At 36.2% G+C, this 20500-nt stretch overlaps 1 protein-coding gene across 5 annotated transcripts in view; it reads left to right on the forward strand.

Annotated features, from left to right (window-relative positions):
• The window catches only part of Ctnna2 (catenin alpha 2), a 1077131-nt gene that overhangs the window by 1007957 nt on the left and 48674 nt on the right, over positions 1-20500 (forward strand). For all 5 annotated transcript variants that reach the window (XM_074050079.1, XM_074050084.1, XM_074050081.1 and 2 more), the window contains 2 exons: positions 5508-5621; positions 13258-13439. In XM_074050079.1, coding sequence (XP_073906180.1) covers positions 5508-5621; positions 13258-13439 — 296 coding nt within the window. The remainder of the gene's footprint in view (positions 1-5507; positions 5622-13257; positions 13440-20500) is intronic.

Raw genomic sequence — 20500 nt, forward strand, 5'->3', positions numbered from 1 at the left:
TGTAGAGGTCTTTCACATCTTTTGTTAGGTTTACACCTAGGTATTTGGTTTTGTTTGAGGCTATTGTAAATGGAATTGTTTTCATACATTCTTTTTCCGTTTGCTCATTGTTAGTGTATAGAAATGCTAATGATTTTTCTATGTTGATTTTATATCCTGCTACCTTGCTATAGCTATTGATGATGTCTAGAAGCTTCTGAGTAGAGTTTTTAGGGTCTTTAAGGTATAGGATCATGTCATCTGCAAATAGGGATATTTTGACAGTTTCTTTACCTATTTGTATTCTTTTATTCCTTCTTCTTGCCTAATTGCTCTGGCTAGGAATTCCAGTACTATGTTGAATAGGAGTGGAGATAGTGGGCATCCTTGTCTGGTTCCTGATTTTAGAGGGAATGGTTTTAATTTTTCTCCGTTAAGTATAATGCTGGCTGTAGGTTTGTCATATATAGCTTTTATAATGTTGAGGAACTTTCCTTCTATTCCTAGTTTTCTTAGAGCTTTTATCATGAAATGATGTTGGATCTTATCAAAGGCTTTTTCTGCATCTATTGAGATGATCAAGTGGTTTTTTTCTTTGCTTCTGTTAATGTGGTTTATTACGTTTATTGATTTTCGTATGTTGAACCACCCCTGCATCCCTGGGATGAAGCCTACCTGGTCGTGGTGAATAATCTTTTTGATGTGTTGCTGAATTCGATTTGCCATTATTTTGTTGAGGATTTTTGCATCAATGTTCATTAAGGAGATTGGCCTATAGTTCTCCTTTTTGGAGGTGTCTTTGCCTGGTTTTGGGATAAGTGTAATACTGGCTTCATAAAATGTGTTTGGCAGTTTTCCTTCCCTTTCTATTTCATGGAACAGTTTAAGGAGGGTTGGTATCAGTTCTTCTTTAAAGGTCTGAATGAATTCAGCAGAGAATCCATCAGGTCCTGGACTTTTCTTTTTGGGGAGACTCTTGATTGCTGCTTCAATTTCATTTTGTGTTATAGGTCTATTCAGATGATTCATTTCCTCTTGGTTCAGTTTTGGATGATCATATGTATCTAGAAATCTGTCCATTTCTTTTAGATTTTCAAATTTATTTGAATATAGGTTCTCAAAGTAGTCTCTGATGATTTCCTGGACTTCCATGGTGTTTGTTGTTATCTCCCCTTTTGCATTCCTAATTCTACTAATTTGGGTTTTTTCTCTCCTCATTTTAGTCAGGTTTGCCAGGGGTCTATCGATCTTGTTTATTTTTTCAAAGAACCAACTTTTTGTTTCATTAATTCTTTGTATGGTTTTTTTGGTTTCTATTTTGTTGATTTCAGCTCTTATTTTTATTATTTCTCTCCTATTTGTTTTGGGATTTGCTTGTTCTTGTTTTTCTAGGAGTTTGAGATGTATCATTAGGTCATTGATTTGGGATCTTTCAATCTTTTTAATATATGCACTCATGGCTATAAACTTTCCTCTCAAGACTGCCTTAGCTGTGTCCCATAGGTTCCGGTAGGTTGTGTTTTCATTTTCATTGACTTCCAGGAACTTTTTAATTTCCTCTTTTATTGCATCAGTGATCCATTCTTCATTAAGTAATGAGTTATTTAGTTTCCAGCTGTTTGCATGTTTTTTGTCTTTACTTTTGTTGTTGAGTTCTACTTTTACTGCATTGTGGTCAGATAGTATGCATGGTATTATTTCTATTTTCTTATATTTGCTGAGGCTTGCTTTGTGCCCTAGGATATGATCTATTTTGGAGAAGGTTCCATGGGCTGCTGAGAAGAATGTATATTGTGTAGAGGTTGGATGAAATGTTCTGTAGACATCTACTAGGTCCACTTGATCTATTGCATGTTTTAGATCTTGGATTTCTTTATTGAGTTTTTGTTTGGATGACCTATCTATTGATGATAATGGAGTGTTAAAGTCTCCCACAACCACTGTGTTGGCGTTTATATATGCTTTTAGGTCTTTCAGGGTATGTTTGATGAAATTGGGTGCGTTGACATTGGGTGCGTACAGATTGATGATTATTATTTCCTTTTGGTCTATTTCCCCTTTTATTAGTATGGAATGTCCTTCTTTATCTCGTTTGATCAATGTAGGTTTGAAGTCTACTTTGTCAGAGATAAGTATTGCTACTCCTGCTTGTTTTCGGGGGCCATTGGCTTGGTAAATCTTCTTCAAGCCTTTCATCCTAAGCATATGCTTATTTCTATCGGTGAGATGAGTCTCTTGTAAGCAGCAAATTGTTGGATCTTCTTTTTTAATCCATTTTGTCAAACGGTGTCTTTTGATGGGTGAATTAAGTCCATTAACATTAAGTGTTAGTACTGATAGGTATGTGGTGATTCCTGCCATTTAGTTATCTTAGTTGTTTGAAGGTTTGATTGTGTGTACCTAACTTGATGTTACTCTCTACTGTCTTGCTTTTTCTTATCCTGTGGTTTGGTGCTGCCTGCCTTTTCATGGTTAAGTTGGGTGTCACTTTCTGTGTGCAGGATCCCTTGCAGAATCTTTTGTAATGGTGGCTTTGTGGTCACATATTGTTTTAGTTTCTGCTTATCATGGAAGACTTTTATTGCTCCATCTATTTTGAATGATAGCTTTGCTGGGTAGAGTATCCTGGGGTTGAAGTTATTTTCATTCAGTGCCCAGAAGATCTCACCCCACGCTCTTCTTGCTTTTAATGTTTCTGTTTTGAAGTCTGCTGTTATTTTGATGTGTTTACCTTTGTATGTTACTTGTTTTTTCTCTCTTACAGCCTTCAATATTCTTTCCTTAGTTTCTGAACTTGTTGTTTTAATGATGATATGTCATGGAGTAGTTCTATTTTGATCTGGTCTGTTTGGTGTCCTGGAGGCCTCTTGCATTTGTATGGGAATATCTTTCTCTAGATTTGGGAAATTTTCCGTTATTATTTTGTTGAATATATTACGCATTCCCTTCGCTTGCACCTCTTCTCCTTCTTCGATGCCCATGATTCTCAAGTTTGGTCTTTTGATGGAGTTGGTGAGTTCTTGCATTTTCTTTTCACAGGTCTTGAGTTGTTTAATTAGTAGTTCTTCAGTTTTTCCTTTAATTACCATTTCATCTTCAAGTTCTGAGATTCTGTCTTCTGTTTGTTCTATTCTGCTGGATTGGCCTTCCGTTTTGTTTTGCAGTTCTGTTTCGTTCTTTTTTCTGAGGTTTTCCATATCCTGGCTGTTTTCTTCTTTATTGTTGTCTATTTTTGTCCTGAGTTCATTTATCCATTTATTCATTGTGTTCTCTCTTTCACTTTGGTGTTTATACAGTGCTTCTATGGTTTCCTTTATTTCTTCTTTTGCTTTTTCAATTCTCTATTTTTATTGTTTTGGAATTTCTTGAGTGTCTCCTGTACATTTTGGTTGACCCTATCCAATATCATCTCTATAAAATTCTCATTGAGTACTTGTAGTATATCTTCTTTTAAATTATTCTTGTGGGCTTCATTGGGTCCTTTGGCATAGTTTATCTTCATTTTGTTGGAGTCTGGATCTGAGTTTCTGTTCTCTTCATTCCCCTCTGGTTCCTGTACTAATTTTTTGCTGTGGGGAAACTGGTTTCCTTGTTTTTTCTGTCTTCCTGTCATTGTCCTTGGTGTTGTTACTGTCCCTGTACTGTGTGTAATTAAGTATTTTCTAGCTTGTAATAATAACAATGGTAATATTGAGAATGGAAGAGTGAGCTGAGATGGAAAGCAAGAAGTTAAAGAAAAGGGGAAAACAAATATACAGACAAGAGGGAGAAAGCAGAACAAGGTATCAGACAAGAGAGTTTCAAAGGTATAAACAGGGAGTGTTAGTGTACTAATCGACAGTAAGCTGAACAGACAATAGAGAGACAGAGAGAGGATTGAAAATCAAAGATAAAAAAAATAAAAAATAAGTATATGAAAGTAATATCTATATATAAAAATGAATTAAAATAAAATGGAAAATAGAAAATTAAAAAAAAAAAAACCAAAAAACTTGCAAGTTTATATGCAATGCAATTTCAGTCTTAATAATTTGGATGTCCGTCTCAATCTCCAGTCCTGGAGTTGGTGCCTCAGATGTTGTTCTGTGGTTGTCTCATCAAAGGGGATGCATAAGGTAGACACACTCTAGAACAAAACTACACTCACACACACACAGAAGAAAAAAAAAAAGCCCCACCAAGTGTCCCCAATTCAAATGCAATACAGTTTCAGTAAGTTTTTTGGCTTGCAAGTGTAATTCGGTTGTTCTCTCATCAAAGGTAGGGAGAAAAAGAAAAAAAAGCGTCTGGAGGCAGTTCTGAGAGTGGTATCTGCAACTGTGGCTCGCCTGCCTGCTGCTCTCAGCCTGTAGCTGGTGGCGTTATTTATGCAGATCTCTGGGGTGAGCTTAGCACTCACCTGGTCCCACAGGCTTTGTTTGCTCAGAGTTCTCCTGTGCGGGGGCCTCTGCTACAGGCTTTCCCCTTTCCAAGCACTGGGAAAGGTGACACTGCCCCGCGTTGTCAGGCCTGTGTGTTTATTTACAGTTCACGTGGGAACTGCCTAATTTGTAATGTGCAAGAACAAACTACACAAAAATAGAAAGCTTTGCATTTGGGGTGTTTAGGCCTAAATTCTAGTCCCTTTAAAAACTAATTCAGGGACATGGGGCAGGATGCCTAACTTCTTTGAACCTTCATTTTCTCACTGCTAAACTGGGAATGATCCTTATTTTACCATGCTGTCCTAAACAAAATTGATATTATGGGTGAAAGAGTTATTTAGTCTTTAATGAGTATGTAGTAATTAGCAGCTTCACTTTAAAAATGTTTGTTCAAAGAAATTATTTCAAAATCCTAAGTTATAATAATGGCAAACATTTTAAAGATGCCTTGTATTGCTAGATACTTTGTTCAGAATACATTACTTAATTTTCACCATTGTGAAGTTGCTATGGTTATCATGGCCAATTTATAGAGAGGGGAGCAAAAGATCAAACAGCCTGCTCATGGTCACACAGTGGTTCATACTTAGGAAGTGTTGACTGTAGATTCTATACTGTATAGACTAATTACTTAATTACCTAATTACTTAAGAACCAAGCCAGATAATTCATTAGGTCTAGTCATTGACCTGGAGGTGATCGGTCTGCTGCCTGTTGAGACAGAGCAAAAAGGACAGTGTAGACAAAGTATAGATATACATTTTGTTGATTTTTTTTTATCTTGTAATAGACTTGAATGGGTAGAAATGATACACTAATGTAATGTTTCTCCAAATTAGAAGCCACAACTTAGACTTGCTACACCTGCTGGAGGAACTAATAAATAAAATGTATTTTCTTAAAACAGGTAAATTAGGGTAGCAAATTTTCATGATTCTTACAACCAACATCCATCCACATAGCTGTACTAAATGTAAGATGCTAGAAGCTATCTCATTGGGGCTATTTAGTCTTTGCAATGCAGTGTGAGGATGGGCGCAAATGCCTCCAATTTAAAATTTAAAAAATAAATTTAAATGTTTTTCTTTTCTGCTTTACATTTAGACCCCAGAAGAACTAGAGGATGATTCTGACTTTGAACAGGAAGATTATGACGTGCGTAGCCGGACAAGTGTTCAGACGGAGGATGACCAGCTCATTGCCGGGCAGAGTGCACGGGTGAGAGGACATTCAGAACTTTGATTTACTGCACAGGGGCTAAGATCACCTAAATGGTTGGAAGACATTTCTGAATTTCAAGGATTGGGACCCCAGAGATTCATGACTCAGAAATCTGTGCTGTTATCGGGGCTGTCTACAGCAATTCGCATTCTACACAGCAGGAATATCCACCACTGGTCTTGATCCATTATAACTCTCCTCTTTCTGCTATTTGAGACATAGCAGCAGTACCAAAGCAAACTCTAATATGTACAATGGATTTTATTGGGAATGAGGATCATGATTACATAGTTAAATAGGCAGTGGAAAGTGTCATGCTCAAATTTTGCATAGTGGAGTAACCAATGTCCTGAATAAAGCCTCCAAGCTTGTTGGTAATACAAGAGGAAAAGGAGAATGGGAATCAGCATACTAGTTTGTCAGTGGCTAGACTATTGTTTCATACTCTGACTTAGGTTCTGTAGTATTCAAGACCACATTGGCTCAAGGCCATTGGAAGAGAGGCAACTCCCCTCCCCTTACTCTGTGATCTACCTCTGTTGCCCAAGCTAGACCTTCTGTCATGTGATAGAAAAAGAAATTAAGATATACAAGAAATATGCCAGTTTATGGTGTGGAGCAAGAAGCAGCAGCAAGTACCAGCTCTGTCAAACATTTTAATACTCCATGTCATTATCCATCAACATAAGATTAGCTATATTTCCTGCAGGGTAGATATAAGTAATGAAAGCAAATAGTGAGCAATAAACTCTCTAGGGATTGCATAAGAATCTGGCATTTCCCTTTACTTATGATCTTAATTTCTATAGATTAAAAACAATCAAAGTACAATATAATGGAAAATTAGATATTAGAATTTTCTGCTAAGTTTTACCTAAGAAAAGATAATGAATACAAAGATGAGATTGAGAAAGAGGTGGTAGGGATAGATTAGGGTGGATAGAAATTGGAAAATCCCATAAAGCTCACAATGTCTTATGAATTGTGAAAAAAGAAAAAGTAGGAAGCAATTAATCAGGTTAAAATAAAGAAGACTCAAAATTGTTGTCAAGAAAGATTTCATATTTACAACCCACTTTCTTTTATACTTTATGCCTGGATATTCTAACCCTAAAAGTCAAATGATCCTGATGATATAAATGGACATTGATAGGAGAAATGTGAAGATAAAAGTCAGAACATCAAAGACATAATGGTGCCAGGCATGCTGGCATAAGCCAGTAATTCCAGTTCTCCAGAGGCAGAGAAAGGAAGATCTTGAGTTCAAGGATAGCCTGAAGTCCATAGCCAGACCCTGCCTCAAAACCAGAATCTGGGGATGTAGCTTACATCTTACTAAGACTACTTGTCTAGTTTGTGCAAGGCCCTGGGTAAAATCTAGAAGTAGAATTATGCTCAGAGGTATGTGTTGCTTGAATTTACTGAATTTCAAATATACCATCTATAAACTATGATTAATAGGTTTACTTATCAGGACTACTTAATATTTTCAAAATTACAGGCCCAATGTTTACCATATAGTAAGTGCTCAATAAAGGATAGCTTTGATAATTATCAGCCGTTGGAAGAGAAATTCCTTCTTGTCACATGATGGTGAATATAATCTGCATGAAAGGGCACAGAGCCATCTTCCTTGAAAATTCCTCACAGACAATTTAATCTTTCCTAAAATGTTGAATATTGGGAAGGTCATTAAGCAAGAATACTTTGAAAGCGTGTTGGCATAACACCAAACTAATTAATCAAGTCAATTCATCTTCAAAATTAAGTAAAACTAGCATTTTTATGTCAATGACAAAAGGTAAATTTGAGTAATTCGTTGAAACATTACTCAATTCAAAGTTAATCTCACTGACTGACTGCAACTCAGTATAGATACAGCCTAGTTCTACTGACTAGTTTTCTGAAAGACCACCACATGTTAGACAATCATTACCTTGCTTTATAATCACCATCTTATCAAGATGGCATGATTAGTTCACTTTTTACAAGGAAGGATAGAATCCTAATGTACTTTTGTTTCACACATCCTTTTTACATTTGACATCAAATCAGAGATGATGGCTAGAAACAAATTTAAGATGGTTCTTCTTTATCACCTATCATTTCCTCACACTACTGTCTTTTTTGTAAGGTTTTTCAGCATGAACTCTGAGCATGGTCCAACACAGTAAAAGGAAAAAGTTCTATAGTAAACCAGCACTTGCTAATTTGTCTCTGAGATACATCATGTTTTCTCTATGATTAACTTTCAGCAAACCACTTTATTTTTTGAGTTATCTTCCTTTAGCCTGTAATTACATGATGACAAACCAGAGACAGAATTATGGCTAAGTTGGAAATAGAGAGTACGCTGAATGACCAAGATGATAGATGGATGAACTTTGACCAGCAAAGTGTTATAAACTCATCGAAGTTGTGAAGGAAGTAAACTTTGTCTTTGACAGAGGCATTAGTGCTTTTCAGCAGACAATCCTCCCCATTAATGGCTTTATTTTATGTTTGCAATCAGACAAATTTTTCCTCTCTGAAAATGGTAAATTAATCTAAGAGGAGATAAGCAGGAGACATGTTTTTAGTACTTTAGTAAATTAGGGTATTTATTTCCTGTATATATCCCTGTCTGCTGCTTATCTAAACATTGTGAGGGAAATTGGGAGAAGGAATGGGAGAGGGAGTGGATACAGATGGTGACAACATGACAACACATGGTTGTTATCTTGCCTTGTGATCCTGGACCTGGGATCTTACAAACTATTTCTTTACAGGATGACATGGTTAAAATTGGTCAATGACAACTTTCGAGAACTTTGTCTTAGTGACAACATGTACTTGGAGTCATATAGAGCTGATATTTTAAGTATGGGCTTGGTAAAGTTCTGTGGCACTGGGGCAACTTTCTTAACCTTTCCATGCCGCCTAACGATGTTAGGAGAACTGCATTATAAAATGTATTACAGGACTCATCATATAGCTAGGCAATGATTATTAAGTTGTTGATTAAAATGACAATGATGATACTTACAGTTTGAGACAGTAATTCACGAGAAGGCTGGCCAAATAAGTTAACCTTAAAAATGTTGATAACTCAAGCAACCATGGGAATTTTTACTTGAATTAATTGCACAGTTACCTCAGTTTTCCAATTCACTTCACAGCCCGAGACTGATAAAAGTCAAAGGATGGACTCTTTAACTACTTACATTTATTATCCTGTTTTAACATCAAGTAAGTAGAAATGGGCACATTAAGTTTTAGCCTTTTTTATGATTAATTATAAACATTCGTTTACTTAGCACCTTAAAGTTAAAAGTCTTGCTCTATGCTTGAGAAAGGAACCCTTGTCAGTTTGGGAGCCCATACACTTCAAAAGTGTACATAAGAAAAATAATTATACACTCTTAGGAGACTTAGTTTGAAGAAGAGATTCTTATCTATTTGAATGGTTGTGGGCTTATATCAGCGATTTGCACTTTTATTTTAAATAGGTGATGGTTATTACATTAATCCCTCCAAATGATTGGGAGTTCAGAGAGAAGACTAGGAATCTGGAGTGAAGGGTAGGAATCCTTATGGTTTCAAATTTCTGATGCCTAATGTTTGGAACCCTGATAAGCCATCTGAGGTCCACAATCTAGAGAAGTGTGCTTGGCTAAGATGCTTAGTCGCTGAAGAAGCTCTCAGACTGCCCTGGATGATCACTTCACACAAACAGAAAAGCTGATTTGTCTCCTTTCCCTTTGACCATGAGAAAATAATTTTCCTTATGTACCCTTTGTTTGAAGGAATGAAAAATTGCATTGAATTTGATTTTAATGTGGCCAGCCACTATTTTTCTCTAGCTAGAATGGCTTAATGTGTTAACATTTCAAACTGCTGAGTTACATTGATAAGACCTAATTAAAACTCATGTGTTGAATTTTAATTTGATTAACTTGCAAATTTTGCAGTTTGTGATCTACTGTTTATAGATAACCTTTTTTCAAATTCCAGTTTCAGAAAAGGTCAATTATGAATTTTTAAAAGCCAAGAGCATTTAAAAAATATTTAGGGAAATATTCAGCTCATTGATAGCTATATAAACTAAAGCAAATGTAATGACACTTGCACCCAAGTCATACCTCATTAAGTGCATTATGTGGGTCGAGTACCCCTAGAGTCAAAATAGCATCTTCCTTTGCAAATCTGCTTCGAAGGGACAGTTTTTCTCCAGAATTGTGCCCTTAGAATATGCTTGTCAGTTCTGGCAACTTCTCTTGAATTATGTTGATGCAGTGAGTGGAAAAATGCTTAAGTAGTCAATCAAAAGGTATTTATTGAGTTAATGCTCTGAGGAGGATGTGAAGGCCTCTGCCTTAAGGAAGCACATCAAGAAGGCAGGAGTAGATTATTAATAGAAATTAATGAGGAACCAAAGCAAGGCAGTTAATATTCAAGTGCTGAATTATACAATGGAAACTCAAGTACCACCAATGACAGAGAAGGGTACACCCTTCACTGTACAAATTAACCTTATTGGAACAATGAAAAATACACTGTTTTCCACATCAGCACTGAATACATTTACACTCTGTAAGTCTGGGTAGAGAGCTACTAGTCTTACAACTTTTTTTTTTTTTCAATAGAGAATATGCTTAGCTTACTGTTTGTGCCTTAGGCCCAGTGCTATCTAAATAAAATATGATTAACTCAAATAAGGAGGCCATATAAGTGTAAGTGAGCATTCAAATATCATGCAGGGATGGTATGAGAAAAATGTGCATATTTAATTTTTGTAACTCTAAGCCTATTGAAAATAAGTGGAATATCTACCTTGTTATTAAGACAGTACTGCCAATATGAATTTATGTTAAACACTTATATATTATGCACCTTCGTAATAAAAGTTTAGAAAAGTACTTTTAAATATTTTTTTGAATATAGAATTTTAAATATTTTAGCTATAGTATTTGTTCCAGTCTGGCTTTTTAAGTACAGGTTATAATTTGTACTCACATAAACTCATACTCTATGAAGTCACACATAGTCATGCATGCATAGAAGTTAATAGACACAGCAGTTTGTTAGTAAGACAATGCAGCATTTGAGCAGCTGCTAGTTCAAGAACACATTTATGTGAATCAAGCAAAGATGCACTTTCCTCTGAACACTTGAAGCATCAATATAAGGATGCATCTCTTGGTGGGAAGTGCTTGTGATTTTAAGGATCTTTGTCTTACTGGGTTGGGGACATTTATGCAGAGGGTCCTATGTAGTGCATGGTCCTATAGGCTAATATTGTTGTGAACAGTGGTTAAGACAGGTTTTAGTTCAGCTGGGCTTGAATTCTAGTCCTACAGCTTAGAAACTGTGTGATATTAGGAATTTAATTAGTCTGGGTCTAGATATCATCATTATTAAAATAGTGTTAGAATTGTTAAGTTATTTGACACATATAAACTTTATAGTACTTGCATACATATATGTGTACAAGGAATCATGCCTATCTTATATTTATAGATAATCATGTAGACTCTGGGACCATCCCTTCCTTTGTTGGTAACCAAGTAATATACTAAGAATAGGTAGAAAGAAAAACTAATGGCAGAAATGATGATAAAATAATGCCATGCAATCTTATTTTCATTTTTTGTGAACAAAACATACATTATTTTACTTGCTAACCACTATCATATTTTGATGTAATTGTTTATTTTTGCTATGTTATATCTAAAGAAATTAAGGATAGGATTCACACAGTCCTTAAGTCTTATCCCCAGTAAGGGATAGAACCTTGTAGAGACCATTTATTGCTCAGTTTCTGTCTACTTCTGTTAGACTTTAATTGTCTTCACTCCACACAATTCACTTGCATGGGGTAGATAGTCACAACTTAGACAGCAGTTTCCTTGAATAACTTTTTATTGCAAGAGCATAGATCCCCAAATCATGCTCTCTTTTGAAAACTACATGTATCCCAGAACCAGAGAAAGTGCAGATGCACTATCTAGAGGCTCCTGTCTGTGAACCAGGTTGCACATGGTTCTAGGAGGATGATGTAATGAGGTGATATCAGAACATTTCACTTCGAACCTGCTATGGTGTTTCACAAATGTGGTCATTTCTCATTTTTCTCGTAGTTATGCTGTATATCTGTTAGTGAGCAAATACTTAATCATTCTTCCTAAGAAAAATACAGAGTAAGGTTCCTGAAAGATACAACTCACTATTTTCTTTATCCAGTCCATATATAACTATGTTTAATGGGTGTTTCTGTGTAAACATTTTGTTTTTGGTTCACTAATATAGAATGCTAAACCAATAGCACTAATGTATTCATATTTTCTCAAGAAGGCTTATCACAACCTTCTTGTTCTTATAGATGCTAGGAAGCACTTCAGCACTACACTTGGATACCATTTAAAACAGCAAAATCACCAAGAAAAAGCACAAATATATGAAAAATGTGGCACTAAATAGACCACAAAAAGGATACTTATTTACAGTCTGAGCTGAAAAAGGAAGGCAAAGAATTGCCTTGTTCATCCTCATCTGGGAATATGCATGTTGGGTGACTCAAATTTTTTGCTGCTTTTCCCATCATTTGCAAATGACTGCAAAAGTACTTCAAGTATTGATTTTAGGTTTACAAATATATTTTAAAGAGTTTGCAAATTTGCAAATGAAGTCTGTGAATAATGGTAAGAGAGATGGTACTTCTTTCTTTTCTATATTCCCGTACCCAGCAACTATTGGAAATCAATCTTTGCTTTCTACTTCTATACACTTTGCACATCCTTAATCTGAAAATCCAAAATCTGAAGTGCTCTGAAATTTCAAATATTTTGAACACTGATATGATGATTAAAAATTTTCAAATTTTGGATTAGGGATACTCAACCAAGAAAATCTATGCTGCTACTCCTACCACCCAAACTCCCAAATTTGAAACACTTCTGTACTCAAACATTTTGTATAAGGGATACCCAACCTGTTCTTTTTCCCATCACAACACCTCTGTGTAAGTACTTGAAGGCAGTCCAGGAAACCATGATCATCCAGAATCTCCACTGGGGAAGCGCAGGAGGGCAGAAATTAGGCCTGCCATCCCTAAAATGCCCCAAGGAGGGGATTTTTGTTTGGTATGGACCTGTGGAGTCCTTCATTTACATTCATAAAAAGCCTCCCCACCCCACTTGGATACTCAGATATTCTTTAAAATTCCTCTCCTTCCCAGCAACAGAAGGCCTTTTTTCTTTTTTCTCTTCTCTGAACAGATTTCAGTGTTGAAAGGGGTGCATTCTTTCATCTGGTAAAAGTTTCCTGAGACCAAATATAAAAATTGTCAAGAATAGATTCTTTTGAACAAACATATGTCATCAAAGAGACAGAAGTTTCTGTTATTGTCAGTGTGCATGTGCTTTTGGATCTCTCTGTATCTTTTATGTACGTGAATAGGGACAGAGAATTGGGGAACATGACCAGCCTGTGCTCTTGGCTTCCCTGCAATGGAGAAGACATACTTTCCAGAATGGCAGAGCATCCCATAAACTGTGTCAGGGTCTGACTCTGCCATCCACAGGATACAAAATCAACATATGCTCTGTACTTCCCTACCACCATTAGTAACACTTTTTTTCTGTAACCCACACAGGCCATTATGGCACAATTACCACAGGAAGAGAAGGCAAAAATAGCTGAGCAGGTGGAGATATTCCACCAAGAGAAAAGCAAGCTGGATGCCGAAGTGGCCAAGTGGGATGACAGCGGCAATGATATCATTGTTCTGGCTAAGCAGATGTGCATGATCATGATGGAAATGACAGACTTCACAAGGTGAGACCGGGAGGTCAAGATCTGCTCATGAAACCCAGACCTGTAGCAGTGTGTATTAGCGTGTGAAAGCCAGCTAAAAACTGAAATAGCACATCAAAGCAAAGTGGTGGTATTGTAAATTTACATGTATGAGTCAAAGTGATGAATTGTACTTAATTCCTGGCAGACAGGTCTGTTTGGTCAAGGAGAGCAGACTCATTTTTTTAATTGTTATTGTTTTAATTATCTATCCTAAAGCAATCATAAAATCAAACCCTGGTGGATTGGTGACTCATCTTTGATCTGTGCTATTTTGGAATGTGTTTAAATATTCTGAAGAGAAAGTGGATGATTTATTATCCTTTTGGGAAATGTGTGTGTATGCATGTGTATGTACACATTATAACAAGTTGTCATACTAGCTCATGATCTAGCATTCATTTCAGCTCATATTTTACCCTTTCATCCAATGATCAGGTATAGCAAAATGAGATTCCAGAATTTTGACAGGGAAATTATAAAATCATATGATTGTTATTCCATTTAACTCTGATCAGAGCTTTTGGTAAATCACGAGACCAGTCAGAATTTTATCAGGATGCTTTTCTTCACCAGAGGTCATTGCTGTTTCTGCCATTGCTTTTTGGTCTCTTCTTTAATGCAGGTGATAACTCTGTGTCCTTCTCACCACACAAAGAACAAACCAAGGGACAGGAAAGCTCACTGAAAAGGTCCCTAAATTTTGAGTCAGAGTATCAGGTGATTTTGGGCAAGTCTCTTATTGACTTTATTTCCAAAATGATGAAATGATACTTTTCTTATCAACTCCAGGGAAGTTTTACTCCAAAGAGGTAATGCAAGTATAAATTAGGCCATCAAACAAGTATAAACTATGATTTGATTGTATTTGTTAAAATACAGATACATAAAGATATTTTAATGATTCAACATGGTATTTTTTATTAAACCAAGAAATATGGCAATGTTGACATGTAACCTATGGGTGGCAAAGTTTTTAATGGTTGTTGAATACTTCTAATAAGAAAAGGACAGAATTAGTTCTAAGTTATAGTAAAATATGGAACATCTCTGCATTATCCCCCTTACCCTTTGCCTCTGGCCAATATGTACTAATAACATTGCTTGACTCTTTTTCCAAATCTTTTTAAATTGTTTTTTACTTCAGTGAAATGACTTCAGTGTTATGAGGGTGACCTTTGAGACTTTTAAATATCATCATAGTCATTTGAAGTTCAAATTTGTACATTTCTTCATCTTTGTCAACTTTACCAATATATTTCACAAAATGTAATATTAGGAACAAATGTCTGAGCCATTCTTTAAGTCTAAATTTCCTACAAATCATATTGTCATGATAGCCTCAGTCATTGCTTCCCAAGGACGATGATGACTTAATTTGCTTGCTTTCAACATTTTATTAGTTTTTTTATCTGATGGATATTATGCAATCCATTAATAGCATCACTGGAACAAATAATCTCATTAGTTTAAAGTGAATAATGAATGTAACCATGTTGCTAGTTTAGATCAGGAGAACATTTTGTAATTCTCCAGTTCATTTATAACTCCAGTTTATATATAGTCAGGAAAGAGAAATCTACTTGAGGGCTTTTGTTATGTGATGTCAAATAAAACAGACTTTTTATTAGTCAAAGATACTTCTAAAAGTGAAAAGAAGGCTGGTTCAGTTTCCTAGGGATTTCACATAATCATTTTATGCCCATTTGAATAATGGAATGTCTAGAATGCTACTGGTTATCATTTTCCCCACTATGTGGGGAGTATTTTTGTTCCCCTTTGTGAGGGCAAAGGGAGGAGTATGGTAACTAATGAATAGAGAACCAGAGGAGGCTGTGACTTGGAAATGCAACACAGGAAGCTGAGGATTGCTGCTGCCTCCACCTGCAGAGCCTAGCCCTTGGCAAAGAGGCAGCTGACTAGTGCCTTTCTTTGTGGTCTGTCACCTAAGTTCACTCTACTCGGCCTGCACATTATTATTATTGCCCTTGCATTTTCCACTTCAAGGAGGAATAATTTCAGCTTCACATTTCTAAATATTCCCATTTACTATTTTCTATAGTTTAAAGCTGATTAGAAATTGAAGGTTGGCTACTTTTCTTAATTCATATGTTTAAAGTGCATAAAACACTCTTGCATTCATTATCTTGTTGTTTTAGTCTAATCACTGGCTAATTCATTAATTTGATTCAGTAATTTCAATGATATATACTCCATTATTATTAAAATAGGAGAGATTCTGTCTCATTACTCATGTAATAACTTCTTCATGGAGGATAAAACCGATTATGCCTTACCTCTTTTTCTTGCTCAGTTCTTGACTTTCATCTCATGGCAATGGCAGAAGCACTGTCCTGCACAGGGTGAATTTATGCTTTCCATGTCATTTTTGAGAAAGAAATTGCATGTGTTGTATCCAAATTCCAAGAAGAGTGCAGATAGCAACAGCTCAGTTTATTTCTTTAGCAAGGAGTAAAAGCTGTCTTAAAATCAGTCTTAAGTTTTAATCTTGAAAGGAAAAATGGAACCTAAGGAAAATAAACTTTTAGGGTAAAATAAACAATAAAATATTGAGCACTAGACTAAAACCATCATGTAATTGCCCTTTGCTTTCCTGCTTTAGTTTGGGTGCTCAGTACCTCAGCCCAGGTAACTCTCATCTGGTCTCTCAGTTCCAGTTCCTCCCCTTATCAGCCCATGCTTCCATTAAGTGGTCACCATCTGACCTCTGACCATTAAAGGACAACTCCCCAGCTTTCTGTGCACTGAAACTTTCGATTGCTTATTTTTCACAGAACAAAAATCCTTGGGTTTGCTCTTCAATGCCTACTTTTTTAGATCCTTATGTGCCTGTCTCAGTTTTGTACATATTTAAAATTTGACTCATTGCCATGAGCTAAACAGTTCAACTCATGGTTCTGAAGTCTGACCTGATTTCTCAGAATTCCCTGGGTGCATTCAACTGTTTTACTGTTCATCCTCACATGATGTCAGCTGACATGGGAAATTTCCTAAAGCAAATTTTATAGAGCACTGATTCTGAAGAGAGCTTTATGTGGTACAATACATTTGCAAATTCCCTATTTGCATCTCCATATTGGAGAGTTACATGTGACAATAACAAGTTAGACATAATGAGAAGGCTATAGAAAATAAATAATTTAAACTTGGACTAATTCAGAATCTAAATTCTAAGTACTGAGTGACACATTGATTTTTTTTTATTGTTGTGTTGGATGGAGGTACATTGAGCATTTACAAAAGTTCTTACTATGTATTAAATGTATCATACTTGAATTTACCCCCTCCACTGCTCTCCTTAATCTAACCCCCATTCCTGGAATAGTTTCAACAATTATCATTTTTGCATTTGCATACACGTATATACATTTTTTGAACCATTTTCACCCTCCTACCCCCTTTCCTTGCCACTTCCCCCCACGGGCTCCAACTCCTCCCCCTCACCAGGCAGGAACTGTTCCACTCTCCTGTTCTCCTGTTCCTGATTTTGTAGAAGCAAAAAGAAAAAAAATGGCATTTTTTGCTTGTTTGAGATAAAGGTAGCTAGCTATACAGTAAGTTTCCTTGTGACATTTCCATGTATGCATGTATTATAACCCACTTGGCTCATCTCCTCTATTTTTCTTCATTTTATGTAGTCCCTTTCTTATGGTGGTTTCTGCTAGTTTAAGAATTCTGTATTCATTCTTGTGTATAGTATATCAACCATGTTCATTTTCTTACTTTCCTTCTTTTCCCCTACTCCTCTTATATGTGACCTCCCTTTAGTGTGACCAGTGTTTCATAATATTGCTGTATTTGTATTAGGTCTATATTCCACAAGATGGAGAATATGCAAATTTTGGCCTTCTGAGCCTGGCTAATTACATGTAAAATGATGTTCTCTAGTTCCATCCATTTACCTACAAATGACAAAATATCTTTCTTCTTTGTGGCTGAGTAAAATTCCATTCTATATAAATACCATTTTTCTTAATCTATTTGTCAGTAGTGGGGCATTGTGGCTATTTTCATAGCTTAGTTATTGTGAACAGTGCTGCAGTAAACGTGGGTGTGCGGGTGCCTTTGTTGTAACCTGACTCACATTCCTTTGGCTATATCCCTAGGAGTAGTATTGCTGGATCATATGGCAGTTATATTTTTAGTTTTTTGAGGAGCTTTCACGCTGTTTTTCATAGTGGTTGTACTAATTTACATTCCCACCAGCAGTGTATGAGGGTTCCTTTTTCCCTCGCATCCTCACCATTTGTTGTTGTTTGTGTTCTTCATGGTAGCTATTCCAACAGGAGTGGGGTGGAATCTTAACATGGTTTTGCGTTTCCTTTATGGCTAGGGATGGTAAGCATTTTTTTAATGTGATTTTTAGCCATTTGGACTTATTCCATTGAAAAGGTTCTGTTAAGTTCACTTGCCCATTTTTTCATTAGGTCATTTTGGGGGAGTTTGGTTTTTTGAGCTCCCTGTATATTTTGGTTATCAGTCCCTTGTCTGATGTATAGCTGTCAAAGATTTTCTCCTATTCTGTGGGCACACTCTTCAATGTAGAAACCATTTATTTTATCATGCAGAAACTTTTAAATTTCTGTAGTCCCATTTTTAAATCCTTTCTCTTAGTTGCTGAGCCATCTGATTTCTACTGAAGAAAGAAGTCAGTGCCTATGCATGTTGCTTCCAGTGTGTTCCCCGCTCTTTCCAACACTAGCTATAGATGCAGAAAAAACCTTCGATAAAATTCAACATCCTTCCATGATAAGAGCTCTGGAATAGAAGGAATGCACCTCAACATAATAAAGGCTACATATAACAAGCCTGTAGCCAACATCATACTTAATGGGTAAAAACTAAAACCTTTTCCTCTAAAGACAAGAATAAGACAAGGGTGTCTACTTGATCCATTCCTATTCAATACAATCTTGGAATTCCTAGCCAGAGCAATAAGATAGGAAGAAGAAATAAAAGGAATTCAAGTAAGTAAGGAAGAAGTCAAACTATCCCTATTTGCAGACAACATGACCTAAAAGATCTGAAAAACCCCACCAAAAAATTCCTAGACACCATAAACAGCTTCAGCAAGGTAGCAGGATACAAAATCAACTTTCAATAATCAGAAGCCTTTCTATATAACAACAACGAACAGATCGAGAAAGAAATATAGAAAAACAATTTCATTTATAATAGCCTCAAAAAAAAAAATCAAATACCCAGGAATAAACTTAACAAAGGATGTAAATGACTTCTACAAGGAAAACTATAAACCACTGAGGAAAGAAATCAAAGAAGACTACAGAAGGTGAAAAGATCTCCCAGGCTCATGGACTGGCAGAATCAGGGTAGAAAAAATGGCTGTACTACTACAAGCCATCTACATGTTCAATGCAATTCCCATTAAAATCCCAATGACATTCATTACAGAGATTGAGAAATCAATCCTAAAGTTCATTTGGAAGCACAAAAGACTGCGAGTAGCCAAGGCAATACTGAGCAAAAAGAACAACACTGGAGGTATCACAATACCCAACTTCAAACTATACTACAGAGCCATAGTAATTAAAACAGCATGGTACTAACACAGAAACAGATATGAAGATCAATGGAATGGAATAGAGGACCTGATATGAATCTACACAGCTATACCCACTTACTTTTTTCTCCTTTTATTTTTATCATTTTACATTTACTTACATGTGTATACATTGTTTGTGTCCCCTTCCCCCACCCCCCCTTTCCCACACCCTTAACTTCCCTCTTCCAGGCACAACCTGCTCTGCCCTTTTCTCCTCTGATTTTGTTAAAGAGAAAACATAAGAGATAATAAGAAAGACATATCATTTTTGCTAGTTTTGGATAAAGATAGCTATACAGAGAGATTCCTAGTGTTGCTTTGATGCACTTGTGTATTGCAAACCACATTAGTTCATTTCTACCAGACCTCTTCACTACTTCCTGGTCCCCTTTCCATAGTGGCCTTTGCCAATTTTATATTACTTTATTCACTCCTCAATAGGGAGCACATCAAACACACTCAAGTTTTAGGTTTCCTTTCCTTTCCCTATTTCTCCCGTGCATGTTCTCCCCTTAGTGTGTGACCCATATCCAATAATGTTACTGCATTTTTTTTGGGTCTAAAATCTGCATATAAGGGAGAACATGTGATTTTTGGTCTTCCGAGCCTGGCTAACTTTGCTTAAGATGATGTTCTCCAGTTCCATCCATTTACTTGCAAATGACAAAATTTCATTCTTCTTTGTGACTGAGTAAAATTCCATTGTGTATAAATACCACATTTTCTTGATGCATTTTTCAGTTGTGCAGCATCTTGGCTGTTTTCATAGCTTGGCTATTGTAAATTGTGCTGCAATAAACATGGGTGTGCAGGTGATTTTGTAATAACTTGAGTCATATTCCTTTGGATATATCCCTAGTAGTGGGATTGCTGGATCATACGGCAGATCAATGTTTAGTTTTTTAAGGAGCCTCCATAATGTTTTCCAAAGTGATTGTACTAGCTTAATTTCCCACCAGTAGTGTGTGAGGGTTCCTTTTTCCCTGCATCCTCACCAGCATTTGTTGTTGGTGGTATTCTTGGTGATAGCCATTCTAAAAGGGATGAGGTGGAATCTTAGTATGGTTTTGATTTGCATTTCCTTTATGGCCAGGGATGGTGAGCATTTTTCATGTGTTTTTCGGCAATTTGGATTTTTTTCCTTAGAAAAACCTCTGTTTAGTTTCATTGCCCACTTCTTTATTGGTTCATTGATTTTTGGGAGGTTTAGTTTTTTGAGCTCTCTGTATATTCTGGTTATCAGTCCTTTGTCTAATGTATAGCTAGCAAAGATTTTCTCCCACTCTGGCCCACCTAATTTTTGATGAAGTTGCCAAAAACATACAATGGAGAAAAGATAGCCTCTTCAACAAATGTTTCTGGGAAAACTAGATATGTTCCTGGAGAAAACTGAAACTAGATCCATGTCTTTCACCCTGTACAAGTATCACTCAAAGTGGATTAAGGACCTTAACATATG

Source organism: Castor canadensis, chromosome 12 (genome assembly GCF_047511655.1).
Source record: "Castor canadensis chromosome 12, mCasCan1.hap1v2, whole genome shotgun sequence".
NCBI lineage: Eukaryota > Metazoa > Chordata > Mammalia > Rodentia > Castoridae > Castor > Castor canadensis.